The 15,092-nt window shown below is 29.4% G+C and overlaps 1 protein-coding gene across 1 annotated transcript; it reads right to left on the minus strand.

The window, feature by feature from the left end:
• Positions 1-617: 617 nt before the first annotated feature.
• On the minus strand, positions 618-2,921 carry LOC126653963 (probable glycerol-3-phosphate acyltransferase 3). The gene is made up of 2 exons (XM_050347968.2): positions 2,188-2,921; positions 618-1,679 (listed from the first exon to the last, which is right to left on the minus strand). The coding sequence occupies exons 1-2, from the start codon at positions 2,887-2,889 to the stop codon at positions 795-797; spliced, it is 1,587 nt and encodes a 528-aa protein (XP_050203925.1). The 5' UTR covers positions 2,890-2,921; the 3' UTR covers positions 618-794.
• Positions 2,922-15,092: the final 12,171 nt, after the last annotated feature.

Raw genomic sequence — 15,092 nt, forward strand, 5'->3', positions numbered from 1 at the left:
ATAAATAATTTATTTGTGTCTCAATGTGTTCTCATATGCGCATATGAGTCATCTAGTTTGAATGTGTCATGTGTGTGAAAATAGACATATGTACTTGTGTCATACTTATAAACCATTCAGTATATAAATGTCTATTTTTTGAAAATGGATCAGGTAATTAAAAAGCTTTGACACCTTTTTAGAAAATAACATAATTTTTTTTGCAAATAATATTTTTGACAATTTAATCCAATAATTTCATTTTCTTAGACAATTATATCTAAGGAAATAAGTATAATTAATAAAAATAAAATCTAATTCAATATGATAAGTTATTTTTATAATATATATTAGTTCATATTTGGACAATCTTTTTATATATAATTTTTCATAATAGAGAAGATATTTTATTTTTTCTTCAATTATAATTAATATATCGAAAAAATAGGTTAAGAAATTAAAATATATTATATTGATATCACTTAGATGCTTCATTTTTTTTATTAATGCTTGGATATGATTGAAATAAATTATAAAATTACTGAACTAAGTACTATTAGTTTCTTTTATTCATGACATATTTAACAAATTCACTATAATTTTGAATATATAAATTTATTTTCCTTAGTTAAATACTATTCACAAAAAATTAATTAGTTAATAAACACATTATTATGTATCATAATTTGGCATAAAAATAATAAAAAAAAATAAAAAACAATTTTACTATATACACGCCCTACCCATTAATTACCACAAAAAAGTGCATGAGAAACATATCATGAAGGCTAACATTAGGGTTTATTACTAGTAGATCAAGTAGTAAATCCCTCATTACCAGCCAAAATCAAATATTTATCTCTTCTTGTAAGATTGGTGCACTCAAATCCTAAAGCCTTACCAATCTCACTTTGCACATGATTAGCAACATCAAATCTTGATTTATCCTCACCATTTTTATCATCGTCACGTTTCAACAGCCCAGATTCTTGATCAAGAACCTGAATCATGTAACTCGGTAAAGGATTCATCAGAAAAAAAATAGGGTCTAAACATTTTAACCCGCCGGCTGTCGTGCCGTAAAACATACTAACATGAGTGTCCAAAGCCACCGGAATAATTTCTTCACTCATCTCCGCAAATAATGGGCTGAACCTTAAAAGATAGGGTTCTCTACATGTTGTACCTTCCGGACATACCACGAGATCACCTTGACTCAATAGTTTCTCCATCATCATGGCGTCTTTATCGCGGTTACGCGTTAATCGAACGGTTCTGATCGGTGATAATATCTCCGACATCCTGCTTAGGCTGTAGGTGACGGCAGTAAAGTATTTGTTTAGTGAGAATGAGAGGTATAAAGGGTCTAGTAATGTTCTGTGGTTACAGACGAAAAGAAGTCCTTTTTTCGTGTTGGTTTGTGATTTTAAGGGGTTATTATTAGGGTTTGATAGTGTGCAGCGGATGCCGGAGAAGGCTAAGATGGGGATGGAGATTTTGTAGGGGAGAGTTAAGGCGGCGATTAAGCGGATTCCGGCGAGGATGAGGCTGAAGGGGAGCCACATGAATAGGGCTAGAGAAGAGAGTGGGGTTGGTTTAATGGCTAATCTACCATCGTGGAAAATGAGGGGGTTTGGGTATTTGTCTCTGGGTAATTCTTGCCAGCTCCTTTTGTCTGACTCTCTGACCAAGTAAATTTCCTGCTCAAAATAATTTGCATCAATTAATACTGGAAATTCTTATTTTCTCACTTTTTCTTTTTGCAATTAATGGTGGCATGGTATTGAATAAATAATAATATCAGTCATACATGTTCAAATTTATAAGATTAATTATTTCGAGCAGATTTGTTTATAAAATGAAAAACAAAGTATGTATTTTTTATGTTTTGTTTCAATATGATACAACTAGAGCTATAAATTATATAAACTAGTAAGATATAATTTTTATTTTAAGTCAAGATACTTCAAAGTTTTCAAATTAATATAGTATATTCTTTAAAATAGTAGTGACATATAGCCATGATTTGGCAATTGACAATTCAACATGAAAAACATATTCTAAAAATATGTTTGACTGAGTAATTATATTAAATTAAAAAATAAAATGTCCCAAATCTGAAAAATAAAGAACGTGATTAAATTGAGAAAACCGTGTTCTTTTTTTCAACTTGAAAAATGCATGTAAGTTTATTAATTAGCTCCATACCTTGCAATGAGAGAACAGCTGATGATCATCAAGAGACCTATTGAACCGACTAATACCAACAACATTATTATAATCTTGACTAATTATCTTCTCAGAAACTTTCATAATTTCTTTATTTTTCTCTTCCATGACTCCAGTAAAATACCCATAAACAGATTTTAATTCTCTTCCAACAACAATATCAATCTCCAAATAATCTCTCAAAAAACTCTCGATCATAACTTGAGGAAACTCACTAACAGCAACTTTTTTCCCGCCTCTTTTCAACACTTCAAAAGCTTCTAACCCAACATCCTCCAAGAAAAATTTAGGCAAAACAGCTCTTCCAACCCTAAAATTTTCTTTCTTGACACCCAAGAAACTAACCATTACCATTATCTTCAACCCCGTTTCCCTGTCAACCAAACAGACAAAAGGGTATAAAAGGAAAAGTAAAAAAGCCCTAAATATGCTTCCAGCTTCAAAAGCTACAAGCATAAAGTAAGGAAACAAAGAGGATGATTTCAACAGAGTTTGTTCGACATTAAAGACTAAAGTTTTGCTCGACAGGTCTGTTCTATGAGCAAGTGAAGGGTATCTTTGGTACTTAGTTTGACCGGAGTAGAGACTGCTAAAACTCCGGTGAAGTACTTTCGGGTTGCCGGAAACAAGTCGAAAGAAGAAAAAGAAGAGATTCTTGAAGAAAGAAGCATTAGTAAACATTTTACTGAATGTTATTGTAAGTTACAACTGAAATTTTCATTTTCTAAGGTGGCTATATATAGTTGAAGAAATTAAAGAAAGCCCTTGAATTTGTTGATAATTACAAAAGTGTATACTACATGGATGGCCATGTTGTTTGACTAGATCCCCATGTACTTGGCTTGGTAGTGGCTAGCTTGCGGGTGACTCGGAAGGTCCAACGAGGCTAGCTAGCTGTTGGTTGCATGGTCCACAGGGACTGTGTCAAATTGAAGAGGGAAAATATTGCTACTTTTAGTGATTAAGAGCACACGGCTATTAAATGCTCTAGGCCGGGTTCAATAAGCTGGCATTTTGTGGACACGTTATTGTGGAATTAGGACAATACATGTTTGATTGCCTGCAGACTTATTATTCAGTGGTAATTGGTAGTGCTGTCAAAATGAGTCATTTACAGGTTTTAAAATATGTTGGCGGGCTCGTGTTCATATCGTGTAGACTCATTCTATTGATATGATTAAAATCAATAGGAATACGATCTATTAAAATTCTAAATTTAATTCAACGTGAAATTAAAACGGATAACACAAAGCAATTGACACATTAAAATAAAAAACACACGATTACCACGAACCATTTGACCTGTCTATATATTTAAAGCATATAAAATATAATTTCAACTTCAAATTTATCCATGCATATTCAAATTATGTATTTGAAATAATTGTGTTATTTAAATTTTAACATTAAATCAAAAATCTATTTTTACATTTTATATAATTATTAATATTTTTATTTTTATATTATAATATATAGTATAGTATGTATATGGATTAGGTGGATCCATGGGTCAACCATTAATATGTTTAATAAATATCGTAAATGAATTGATATTTTTTGGGCACGAATCTGTTAAATTTCAACGTACGTTTAACAGCCCTGCCCGCTCGTTACTCTAATATAATCACTTTGTGACCCCTACCTAGATTAGTCGTCTTTTTTATTGAGTTTATCTATACTATATCTATATCTATACTATATATAAAAGTACGGATGGGGGGGATAGACACTTTTACAATAATACCCTTAATAATAATTATCCTAATACAATTCATAAAATATATTATAATCCAACTAAAATTCTTACTTCTCTATATTGTAGACTTCCTTATTAATAATTAAAATATACTAAAAAATCGTTAAAAACTCTAACTTCTCTATATAAAAAATTTTCTTAATTGTAATTAAAATATACTAAACAAATCGTTTTTAATTAAAAGCAAGACAAACTTTAGCATTTTAGTTCTGTGGCTCTATTAATAATAACAAACCTAATGTAAGTTGTCCACCTGGATTAAGCAGAGAAAGAAATTAAACTGAGTTAATTGTGGTGACAATTAACCTAAATCAATGCATTAGATATTTTGTTATATTCATAAAGGTATTTCCAATTTTTTTGTTTACTAGTTTCGCATTACGTGCATAAGTGGCTCGTAACGTAACTTGTCAATGTATATATTAGTAAATTTATTATAATTATATCAATTTTTTATTTATAATTAATATTAAATTAGTTAAGAATTTTTGTAAAAGTAAATATAATATATTCGGTTATTAAATTTTTTTTCATATTAAATTTATTTTTCTTTTGGTTTTATAATAACCATAATTAAATAATTAACTTAATTTTATTAATAATATTTTTAAAAATAATAAGATAGAAATTTAAATAATAATATATTGACCAAATACAATATTTTAATTTTGTAGTTAGATCAAACTAAAAGATAGGTATTCCTACTAATTTGGAGACAATTTAGCTACCTATTCTAATTAGGACTTTAATTATAATAGTGATTAATTAAATAACTAATTAGTTAATGACTATAAAACCTTTATTTAGTGATAAACTGAAAAGGATTATTTAGTAAATTTGCCTGTCCCCCCCTATCCGTGCTTTTATATATCTATAATTTTAATTTACATAAGAATAAATATTAGGTTTGCAAGGAATATAATTGGATTGTTGATAACGTTATCTAATATTTTAATTCTATGGCCAACAACAATAGTAAATATAAATTAGGACTCCTAATATAATTAGATATACTACAAAATAATATCATATTTCAATCTAATTCAATTTTAATTTTTCTACCGTGACAGTTATTTGCTATCTACCCCATAAGAATAGTATAACTAGATAAATAGGTCATGGTCCTCATGGTTACATAGATAAAATAAATATTAAGATAATTATTAAAATTAGAGTACTAATTAAAATAAACTATTATGCTAAGATAATTGTTTAGATATTAATTAAAATAGATTATTTTAAATATTTAATAATTATACTTTCAATCATATAAAATGTTGAATAAGATAAACTACCTCCAATAAATAACTGTTTTAATTATTATTTGATAGTTTTTATTTAGATCTAAAAATGTTAAATTATTCAAATAATCATTTAAAATATTAAATAAGATAAATTACCTCTAATTAACTGTTATTTTGAATATTATTTGATAATTTGACAAGTCACGCTACGAGTCACGTGTGAAACACGTAAAGCGACGCTAGTTATGTATAAAAGCACGAATGGGGGAGGGGGGAGGGGGGAGGCAAATTTACTGAATAATTATTTTCAGTACTACTAAATAAAGGTTTTATAGTCATTAACTAATTAGTTATTTAATTAATTACTATTGTAATTAAAAAGTCCTAATTAGGATAGGTAGCTAAATTATCTCCAATTTAGTTTTTAGTATGTAAAAAATAACAAAATTATCTCCAAATTAGTAGGAATATATATCTTTTAGTTTGATTGAACTACAAAATTAAAATATTGTATTTGGTCAATATATTATTATTTAAATTTTTATCTTATTATTTTCAAAAATATTATTAATAAAATTAAGTTAATTATTTAATTATGGTAAATTCAATATATGAAAAAAAATTAATAACTGAATATATTATATTTACTCTTATAAATTTTTTTAACTAATTTAATATTAACTATAAATAAAAAAATTAATATAATTATAATAAATTTACTAATATGTTCATTGACGAGTTACGTTACGAGCCACGTGCATAGCACGTAATGCGAAACTAGTCCTCTTAAAAAATCTCCACCTTTAGCCCCAATTCGTTTGCATCTTCATCTTGTAAAATCTACAATTTTGCTCAAATTTCCACCTTTCGTTTTTCAATTGCATCCTCGAAGTACTAAATTGAGCTCTTTTTTACAGGAAAAAATTTAAATCAATACTTTATATTTTAACCTATATTCAAAATATTCCTCAATATTAAAATCTCAACAATAAAACCATTTTTCCTAAAAAAATATTTCAAAAATTACTAAATTTCACATCAACTTTTATTCAATCTTACAGTTTTAATGCCGCAAAATTAAATAAATTAAATTTTTTAATAAAATATTCAATGATAAAACAAAAATAATATATAATAAAAAATCGGGATATTTTTCAAGAAAGACCAGCCCAGATCTGGGTTGTTCTTCCTTGAAGAACAACGTCAGAAGAAAGAACAACCTTGTTCTTTCTATGAAAGAACAACTCTTGTAGTTCTTCTCAAAGAAGAACAGCCCAAGGTTGTTCTTCAAGTAGTAGCCGATGTTCTTCCTTGAGAAGAACGACCACCGCCGAAAAAAATTGGCAGTTGGGTGGTGTAATTTTTTCAAAAGAATTTTTAATTCGGTTTAAAATCGGAAAATATATAAAAAAAAAATTAAATTAAAAGTAATATATCTCTTATTTAAATTAATTTTTCGGAGTAAAGATTGTGAGATATGGTTCGATTTAAAATTTAAAATTAATTTCATATTTAAAAAAGTAAATTTTAAATTTTTTAATGATATTTTTAATTAATTTATAATTAGTATGAAATTTATTAACTTTTAAATTTTTAGTGAAGATGGTTTTTTGTTTAAATTTTAACATTGTGAACTATCTATAATATGGGTTAAAATATAAAGTATTAATTTGAGTTTTCCAGTGAAAAGAGGTCAGTCACTTAATTCTCATAATATACAATTAGCAAGTGATTGTGAAATTTGTAGAGATATTTGGCATCTTCAAGTTTCTTTCCACATTTGTAGCTTTAATTATATTCCTAGAATTTTTAAATTTCTAGCTCATAATTTAGTTAAATCCTGTAAACTTTTTTTTAAGTTTTTTTAACTGTGGTTCTACCTTGTATAACTCTTTTCATTCAATCTACTTATCTTTAGGGAAAAAAAAGGTGAGATTTTTTTGCCAGAAGACAAGGCTTTTTATTGAACGAAAAGCAGCTGTTTGCGGGTGACCATCATTTCGCTATCGATCAATTAATCAACATATATGATTAATTTCCAATGGCCCCAGAGATTGCAGCAATAATAAGTATGAAGTGGTGCTATGGATTATTTTATATTATTTGATATATAAATCATTAACTTCATCCTACATTTATTAGTCTCTCAATTTTAATTTTAGTAGAATTATTCTACAAATAGAAAATATTATTAATTCGTACGTGTATGGTCTATGTTAAAAGTTTTATTATTTCTCGAAAAAATGTTTAGTTATATTATGCATGCCTTTGATTAAGATTCATTGGGAGTTCATTATAAGGTCACTCAACTTCCCTTTTCTAAGCAAATCCTATCCACATCTATTAGATTTTTTTTTTTGAAATGATCCACATCTATTAGATAACAATTCTTTTAAGTACAGATTTTCTAGATTCTAAATAATTTTATATATTTAAAAGAATAAAGGTTCATTTTCCCCTTGAATTTAACACATGCACAAAAGATTAAATAATGTTAACTTTGTGGTCTTGAAAAAAAAAACCTCCAATTTAATATTTTGGCTTGTTTTATCTTTTCAACCTCAATTTATTCAATAAATTTCTATCACTTCAGTCTTAATTTGTATATAATGCTTCATTTATTTTCTACTATAAAATTAATTGACCTTATTTAACTTTAGCTTAATCACCAAAAAATGTCAAATTTATACATTTTGTGGCAGATTTAGCCAAACCTTTAAAAACCACCAAATTTAGCCAAACTTTATATATTGTGTTTTTTTTCAGCCATTTTTGTCGGACCGGATTTATTGTCTATGTGCCATCCATGTCAACTCACCAAAATTAATTGACATGGCAATATTCCGAAACACTAACCCAACCAAATCAAACCATACAAATTAAATCAAATCAATTTAATAACTAATTAATTTTTAAAATTAAGACTAAAAAAATTTATTAAAAATACAAAAACTATTTATAACTTTAGCCCGTTAAAATTCCGACAAACCCAACCGCCGTAATCCGACCAACCACCGTCCGAAAAAAATTCGGCCACATCTATCGGAACAGACCCATGGATCTGCTCCTTGACTTCTCCGATGAAAGAGCAGACCCAGATGGGCCTGCTTTTCCTTCTCCGGTGAAGGAGCAAACCCACTGGGTCTGCTCCTTCATCGGAGAAGACCATGGGTCTGCTCCGATAGAGGTGGCCGGAATTTTTTCGAGCGGTGGTTAGCCGGGCGGCGGCGGTTAGGTTTGTCGGAATTTTAACGGGTTAAAGTTATAAATGGTTTTTGTTTTTTATTTAAAAATTAATATGGTTTTAAACTTTTAAAATTATAAAGAAATAATCAAATCTTAAAAATAATTAAAATTTTCCGACAATTTATTTCCGAATCTATTACTAAATTTAATTAAAATAAATTGATTAGTCGGAGTGAATTTTAATCAGAATAAAAATAAAATATTGAGATAATTAAAGTTTATAGAATTTTAAATTAATTTTAATAAATTTTTCTAATAAATTTATTTATATTTAATTTTAAAAGTAATTAATTATTATATAGATTTGATTTATTTGGATTTGGTTTATTATATGGTTTGATTTGGTTGGGTTAGTGATTTGAAATATTGTCATGTCAATTAATTTCGCTGAGTTTGATAAAAAAAAATTAATTTCGCTGAGTTGCAAGTGACATGGATGACACATAGGCAATAAATCCGGTTCGTTTCAAAAATGACTGAAAAAGAAACACAACATATAAAGTTTGACTAAATTTGGTGGTTTTTAAAGATTTGGGTAAATCTGGCATAAGACGTGTATAGGTTTGGTATTTTTTGGTAATTAACCCTTTAATTTTTGGGCTAATTACCCAATATACCTAAATTTAGGTCAGGTTTACTTTTATACTGACCCAATTTATTGTTTACTTTTCACACCACCCAAAATAAGAATTATAACCTAATTGCTTTGAATTATAACTTTCTTACCGTTTTTTCTTTTTCCCGTTGATTTTGGCGGTTTCTTCTTCTTCTTCTTCTCCGTGATTCTCGTTCTGCTCCTCCACGATCTCTGCGATCAAAGTTCTGGTGCTCCACGTTCTTACTCGCTTTCTTCCATTATCACATTCGTTTAAGTTTTCATCTCCATTATCTCATACATTTCAGTTATCTTCTTCATTATCTCCGACATTCCGCCTCCGCCGTTCCGTTTTTGCTGTTCCATCTCCGTCGTTTCGCCTCCGTCGTTCCACCTTTGTCGCTGCGCCATCTTTCTTTTCTCTTTTTGATTTTAGATCTGAAATTTTTTGTTCTTTATGTTTTCATTTTCAGATCTGTAATTTGTTTATCTTTGAACATGTATAAAGAGTATTTTTAAAGAATTTCATACTTATTTCATGATATGTAGAATAATTTTGTGATTTTATGTAATAAAATTCTGTTAACTCTGCATTTTTTTGTGTTTTGTTGTATTTCTGCGTTTTTTTATTCTGCAGAACGATTTGTAGATGATGATTGATTGCTGAATTTGTCACGACCCAAAATATTGAGCCGCAACCGGCGCTAGGGAACGGGAGTGGTAGCTCCGGAACCCGTAGCAAGCCTCAAACCACAATTAATTTTTCTCAAATAATAAACAAATAACAACAAACAACGGAAGCAAATATACATATATAACATATAACCAAATATATACACTAACTGTTTCAAAACCTCGCGGGCTCTAGATACCGTACCCTGTACGAACTGGCCTCGCGGTACTATATACATCAGTTAGTGTTTCAAACCTCTCACCGGCATCTGGGGCCGTGGATCACATACAACGTACATAGCCTATCAAAAAGCATATAGACAAATACAGCAGTTGATATATACAATCAAAATAAACTGCTGACTAGGCTACTATTCTGTTGACACAGGACCACTACTGCAGCACCCACAGAAGTCAGAAACTAACATATACAGCTGACTTCTGGACTTCAAAATTGGTCTCTAGCTAAGTCCACAAGCTAAGCACCTGAAAGACATCAAAGGTGAGGGGTCAGTATTTGGGGAAATACTGAGTGAGTTGACATTTACTAACAGTATTAATATAAAAACATAGCATCGCATTTTAAATCAACATTAATATAAAAATACATATGAACAAGTACTCGATCCTTTCGAAACTAAAATCCTGAAACATAACGTAACTCACTATTATTCAAATCATACTGATTCCAATAGTCTGACCCGGGAGCGTTCACGTTCAACCACGTCAGTTAGAACATATCTCTTAATCCCAAAGTGGCACTAGATACGGGGCTCAGGTTACTCTAACCGAGTTCACTCTCGTGGGGCTCAGGTTATTTTAACCGAGTTCACTCTCGTATCAAATTCATATTTTAACTTTCATAATCATATCATCCATGCATATCAGATCGTACCTCATAGTCAGACACGCTAGACTGACACATTACTGGTGATCACACAGCCTATTGACACCCAATAGGTAGCTAGTTTCGTTGGATCGTATACTAGGTCCTTGTACGTAAAAACTTATTCAAAACATATAACATATCAGTAATTCAAATATACAATGCGATGCATATAACAGCATATAGATAGTAATACCAAAATAGTATCAATTGATAATACAAGAAAGTAAAATGCAACTCACAGTGACCGCAATCCAAGAAATGATATGATCGATCTGATAGTACGCTCTCGCTAGTCCGCCTCTACTGATTCCACTACTCGCTGACACGTCTGATAAATCGTTAATAGTTAGACGTGATTCTCGCATTCTTATACGTGTAATACTTTTAAGTTTTAGGTTTTAGTTTTGTTTTACACTTATTTACGTATTTAATATCTTTAGTCGTATAAACGACTTAGCGAATACAACTTTTCATAATTGAGAATCGCTTAACGTCCTTGACGTTTTCCATTATTATAATTTATCTAAAACGTCGAGCTAATCTCGAGATTAATGATTCCCAAAGTCCGAAACCCGTCTTTTAGAGTCAAATTACTCAAAACGTCAAACACCTAGGTCAATTACAGTTTGTATACGCGTGGGGGCGAGTTGGGGTGCACGGGTGTGCGTTCTGGTGGGTGCACGATCGTGCAACTGAGTACACGTTCGTGCACCTCAGGGGTACACGTTCGTGTACTCATTGTACACGTTCGTGTACCATGAGAAGTACACGCTCGTGTACTTCAGTACACGATCGTGTACCTCGCTAGGTGCACGTTCGTGTACATCAGTACACGTTCGTGCACCCGTGGTACACGGTCGTGTACCACGTGCACAGCCCCGGAAAATGCGTTTTCCGTGGTTTTTCCTCCATTCCGACATGCCTCATCCACCCGCACTCAATACCCATATCACAGTTTCTTCAAAAACGCCATAATAAACCCAAAAACGTCAAATTCAATTCAAAATCCTAATCTCATGAAAACAGCCCACAAAACCATCATTTTCATGCCAAAACCCGACCTCTTACCTTAATTTGATGGCCGGAGGTGATAGAGCTTTCGGTTCTGAAGAAATCGCCGCTTGAATTGCTCGAATCGGACGTCGAACGGAGAAACGGCGGCGAAACGACGGAAATCGACGATAATCTCTCAATTCTCTGGATGGTTCTCTCTGCTTCCTTCATTTCATATTTCCTTTCTTATATTGTTTGGCTAAAAGCCCACTTGAATCCTTGTTCTTTTTGTTTCTTATCATTTATCTTTTAAACTTTTCAATCGTACGATTTAGTCCATAGCTAAATCGTTAAACTCTTTTATTACGACTTATAGGTATTATTTATATCCTATAAATAATACAAAGCCCGATAATAACACTTTCCCGTCAAAATCCAATATTTCTATTTTCGTCACAAAATGGCTAAATTACCACTTTGGTCCCTGTACTTCATTTTAGACTTTTCTTGACATTTTTCCTATTAATTCCAATTCTAACTTTAGAATCGAAATATAAATCTTAATTTTCTCATAGTTAATTTCTCAAAACCGACCCACTTGAAACTTATTTATCGGAAAACTTTCCAATATCGCCACTTCCGCGACTCAAAACTGGACACGTGGTCCAATTAGCTAATTAATTATTTTGGGGTATTACAGAATTACTGTAATGTTACAGTGTTGTTAATTTTATGTTGACTTTATGTTGATATTATGTTGATATCAACTAATTTTTTTTATTTTAACATTGACAAACAAGATAATATTGTCTATGAAATAAATGCCTCCTGTAAGTTTGCGGAATAGATGTTTATTTGAAAAGCAGCAGGATGGAATGTGGAGTGCACATATTTGTTTGAATGATTGATCTCTTTGTGTTTTTTTCTCGGTAAACGTTCTGAAATTCCCTACATAAACATATGTTATTGGTATTCAGCCATTTTTATATAGTTTTCATTTTCTTGAGTGTTATTTTATTAGAATATACTAAATTCATTTCGGCATTTTTGAAATTTGGTTGGTTTTTTTGCTCCTTATATTATGTTCTACGTACAAACTTTATTATAAAATCAATGTTGAATTTTATTGATGTACAATTATTTAAGCTATATTAATCAAAATCAACGAAAAATCAACTCGATGTCAACCTAAAATCAACCTAAAATTAACATGCACATATCCCTAAAATTAATTGAAGATCAACACAAAATCAACATGTGTATACTATTTGTCATTAAAATTAATCAAATATCAACTCAAAATCAATATAAAATCAACATGTGTACATTATTTATTGTTGACATTTTTGTCAGTTTTAATATCAACACAATATCAACATAATATCAACAACATTTAATAAACTGGATAGTATTAATTTTGTAAATCTTTTTAACACTAATTTTTATTTTTAATATTTATTTACCTTTATTTTGCTAATAATTAATCAAAATTTATTATTTATCATATATTTTATTTGTTATATATATCAATATAAAATCAACATTAAATTAATCAAAGATTAATAAATTATTTTTTCAATCTAAAATACCAACACAAAATCAACATAATATCAACATAAATTCAAATTTGTAATATAATAATAATTCAGAATCATTATTTATATTTTTTACCTATACCAAAATCAACACCATGTCAACATTATATCAACATAAGATCAACATTGTAACATTATAATAATTTAACATCATTATTGTCTTCTTCACCGATGCTAAAATCAACAAAATATCAACCGAAAATCAACACCATATCAACATTGTAACATTACAATAATGCAACATCATTATATGTCTTCTTCCCCGATGCTACCATATCATTATCTAGTCTCAATTTAATTTCATTTATTTTTTTTAGTTTATTTCACAGACAATGTTATCTTAGTTGTCAATGTAAAAATAAAAAAATCAGTTGATATCAACATAAAGTCAACAACACTGTAACATTACAATAATTCAGCAATCAATCGTCATCTACAAATCGTTCTGCAGAATTAAAAAAAACGCAGAAACACAAGAAAAATGCATAAATAACAGAATTTTATTCCATAAAATCACAAAATTATTCTACATTACATGAAATGAGTATTAGATTCTTTAAAGATAATTTTTATACATGTTTAATGGTTGAAAACAACAGTAAAAAATAAATAAATTACAGATCTAAAAATGAAAAAAAAACAGCAAATTTCAGATCTAAAATCAAAAAGAGAAAAGAAAGATGGCGCGGCGAGATAAAGGTGGAACGGCGGAGGTGAAACGACGAAGATGGAACAGCAAACACGGAACGGCGGAGGCGGATTGGTGCGAAGAACAAATCTGAAATTTGTGTGAAAGGTGAATTGAAAGAGAAAGGAGAGAGAAATTTGAGGAGAGAGAAAATAATTGTAATTATGAAGATTTGTGTTATTAGGGTTCTATTTATATGGATGGTATAAAAATAATAATTTCTCCCTTACATAGTAGTTTTAAAATGTCAAATATGTGTTGGTATAAAAGTAAATCAAACATGAATGTCGGTTATTTGAGTAAGAAGCCCTTAATTTTTTGTATCCAATTAGAATGACAAAATAAACCTCCGTTGATATTTAAATATTTGATGATGCCCCTATACAAAAGATGATAAATCGTTCATTTGAAATCATTAGCAACTAATCAAATTTATTTCTCGTCAAAATAAATAAGAAGTATTTGTTTTATGAATTTCATAAATAGTATGTAAAAATTAAAATTAACAGTCTAATTTGTTAATTTTACTAATAGTGATAATTATATGCAATCAATAAACAAAAAAATGAAGGATCTAAATGATAAAAAGCTAAATATCTTAAAAATACACCACTTTTAGTCTTTTACGTTCGTTTTTAATTATATTCTAAATTTTTAAAATAATCAATTTTATACAAATTACCACATTTGACTATCAATTGCATTCGAAAGTATTAAATTAATTGACTTCTTGTTCATTCTAAACAAATTCAAACGTATCTTTCATACTCTCTCCGTCTCGTTTAAGAAATGACATATATTTTTTACACATAAATTAAATAAATAATAATTACTTTTAATTTTTTTTATTTTACCCTACTATTAATTATTGTCTTGTAGTGTGGGTAGTTTATTAGTTTTAATTATAAAAAGAGACAATGAAAGTATAAGAGAGAATTTCTTGTAAAATGACATAAAAATTATGATTCGATCTTCTAAAACAGGACAGAAGGATTATTTAGCACATACTCTATAAAGGCCCTTATTCCCTACAAAATTAAAAACTTCATAATAACACTTTCTTTTCATTTAATATCAAAATTAAAAATCAAAATTGGACTATTTTTGGTTAAATATTTCGCAGCAGTTCACACTGTAAATCTCCGAGCAAGAATGGTGCTCCCAGCTCTCTTGACTAGTAAATCCTTGGGAAACATCTAACGTCGT

The sequence above is a fragment of the Mercurialis annua genome, linkage group LG6 (genome assembly GCF_937616625.2).
Source record: "Mercurialis annua linkage group LG6, ddMerAnnu1.2, whole genome shotgun sequence".
Lineage (NCBI taxonomy): Eukaryota > Viridiplantae > Streptophyta > Magnoliopsida > Malpighiales > Euphorbiaceae > Mercurialis > Mercurialis annua.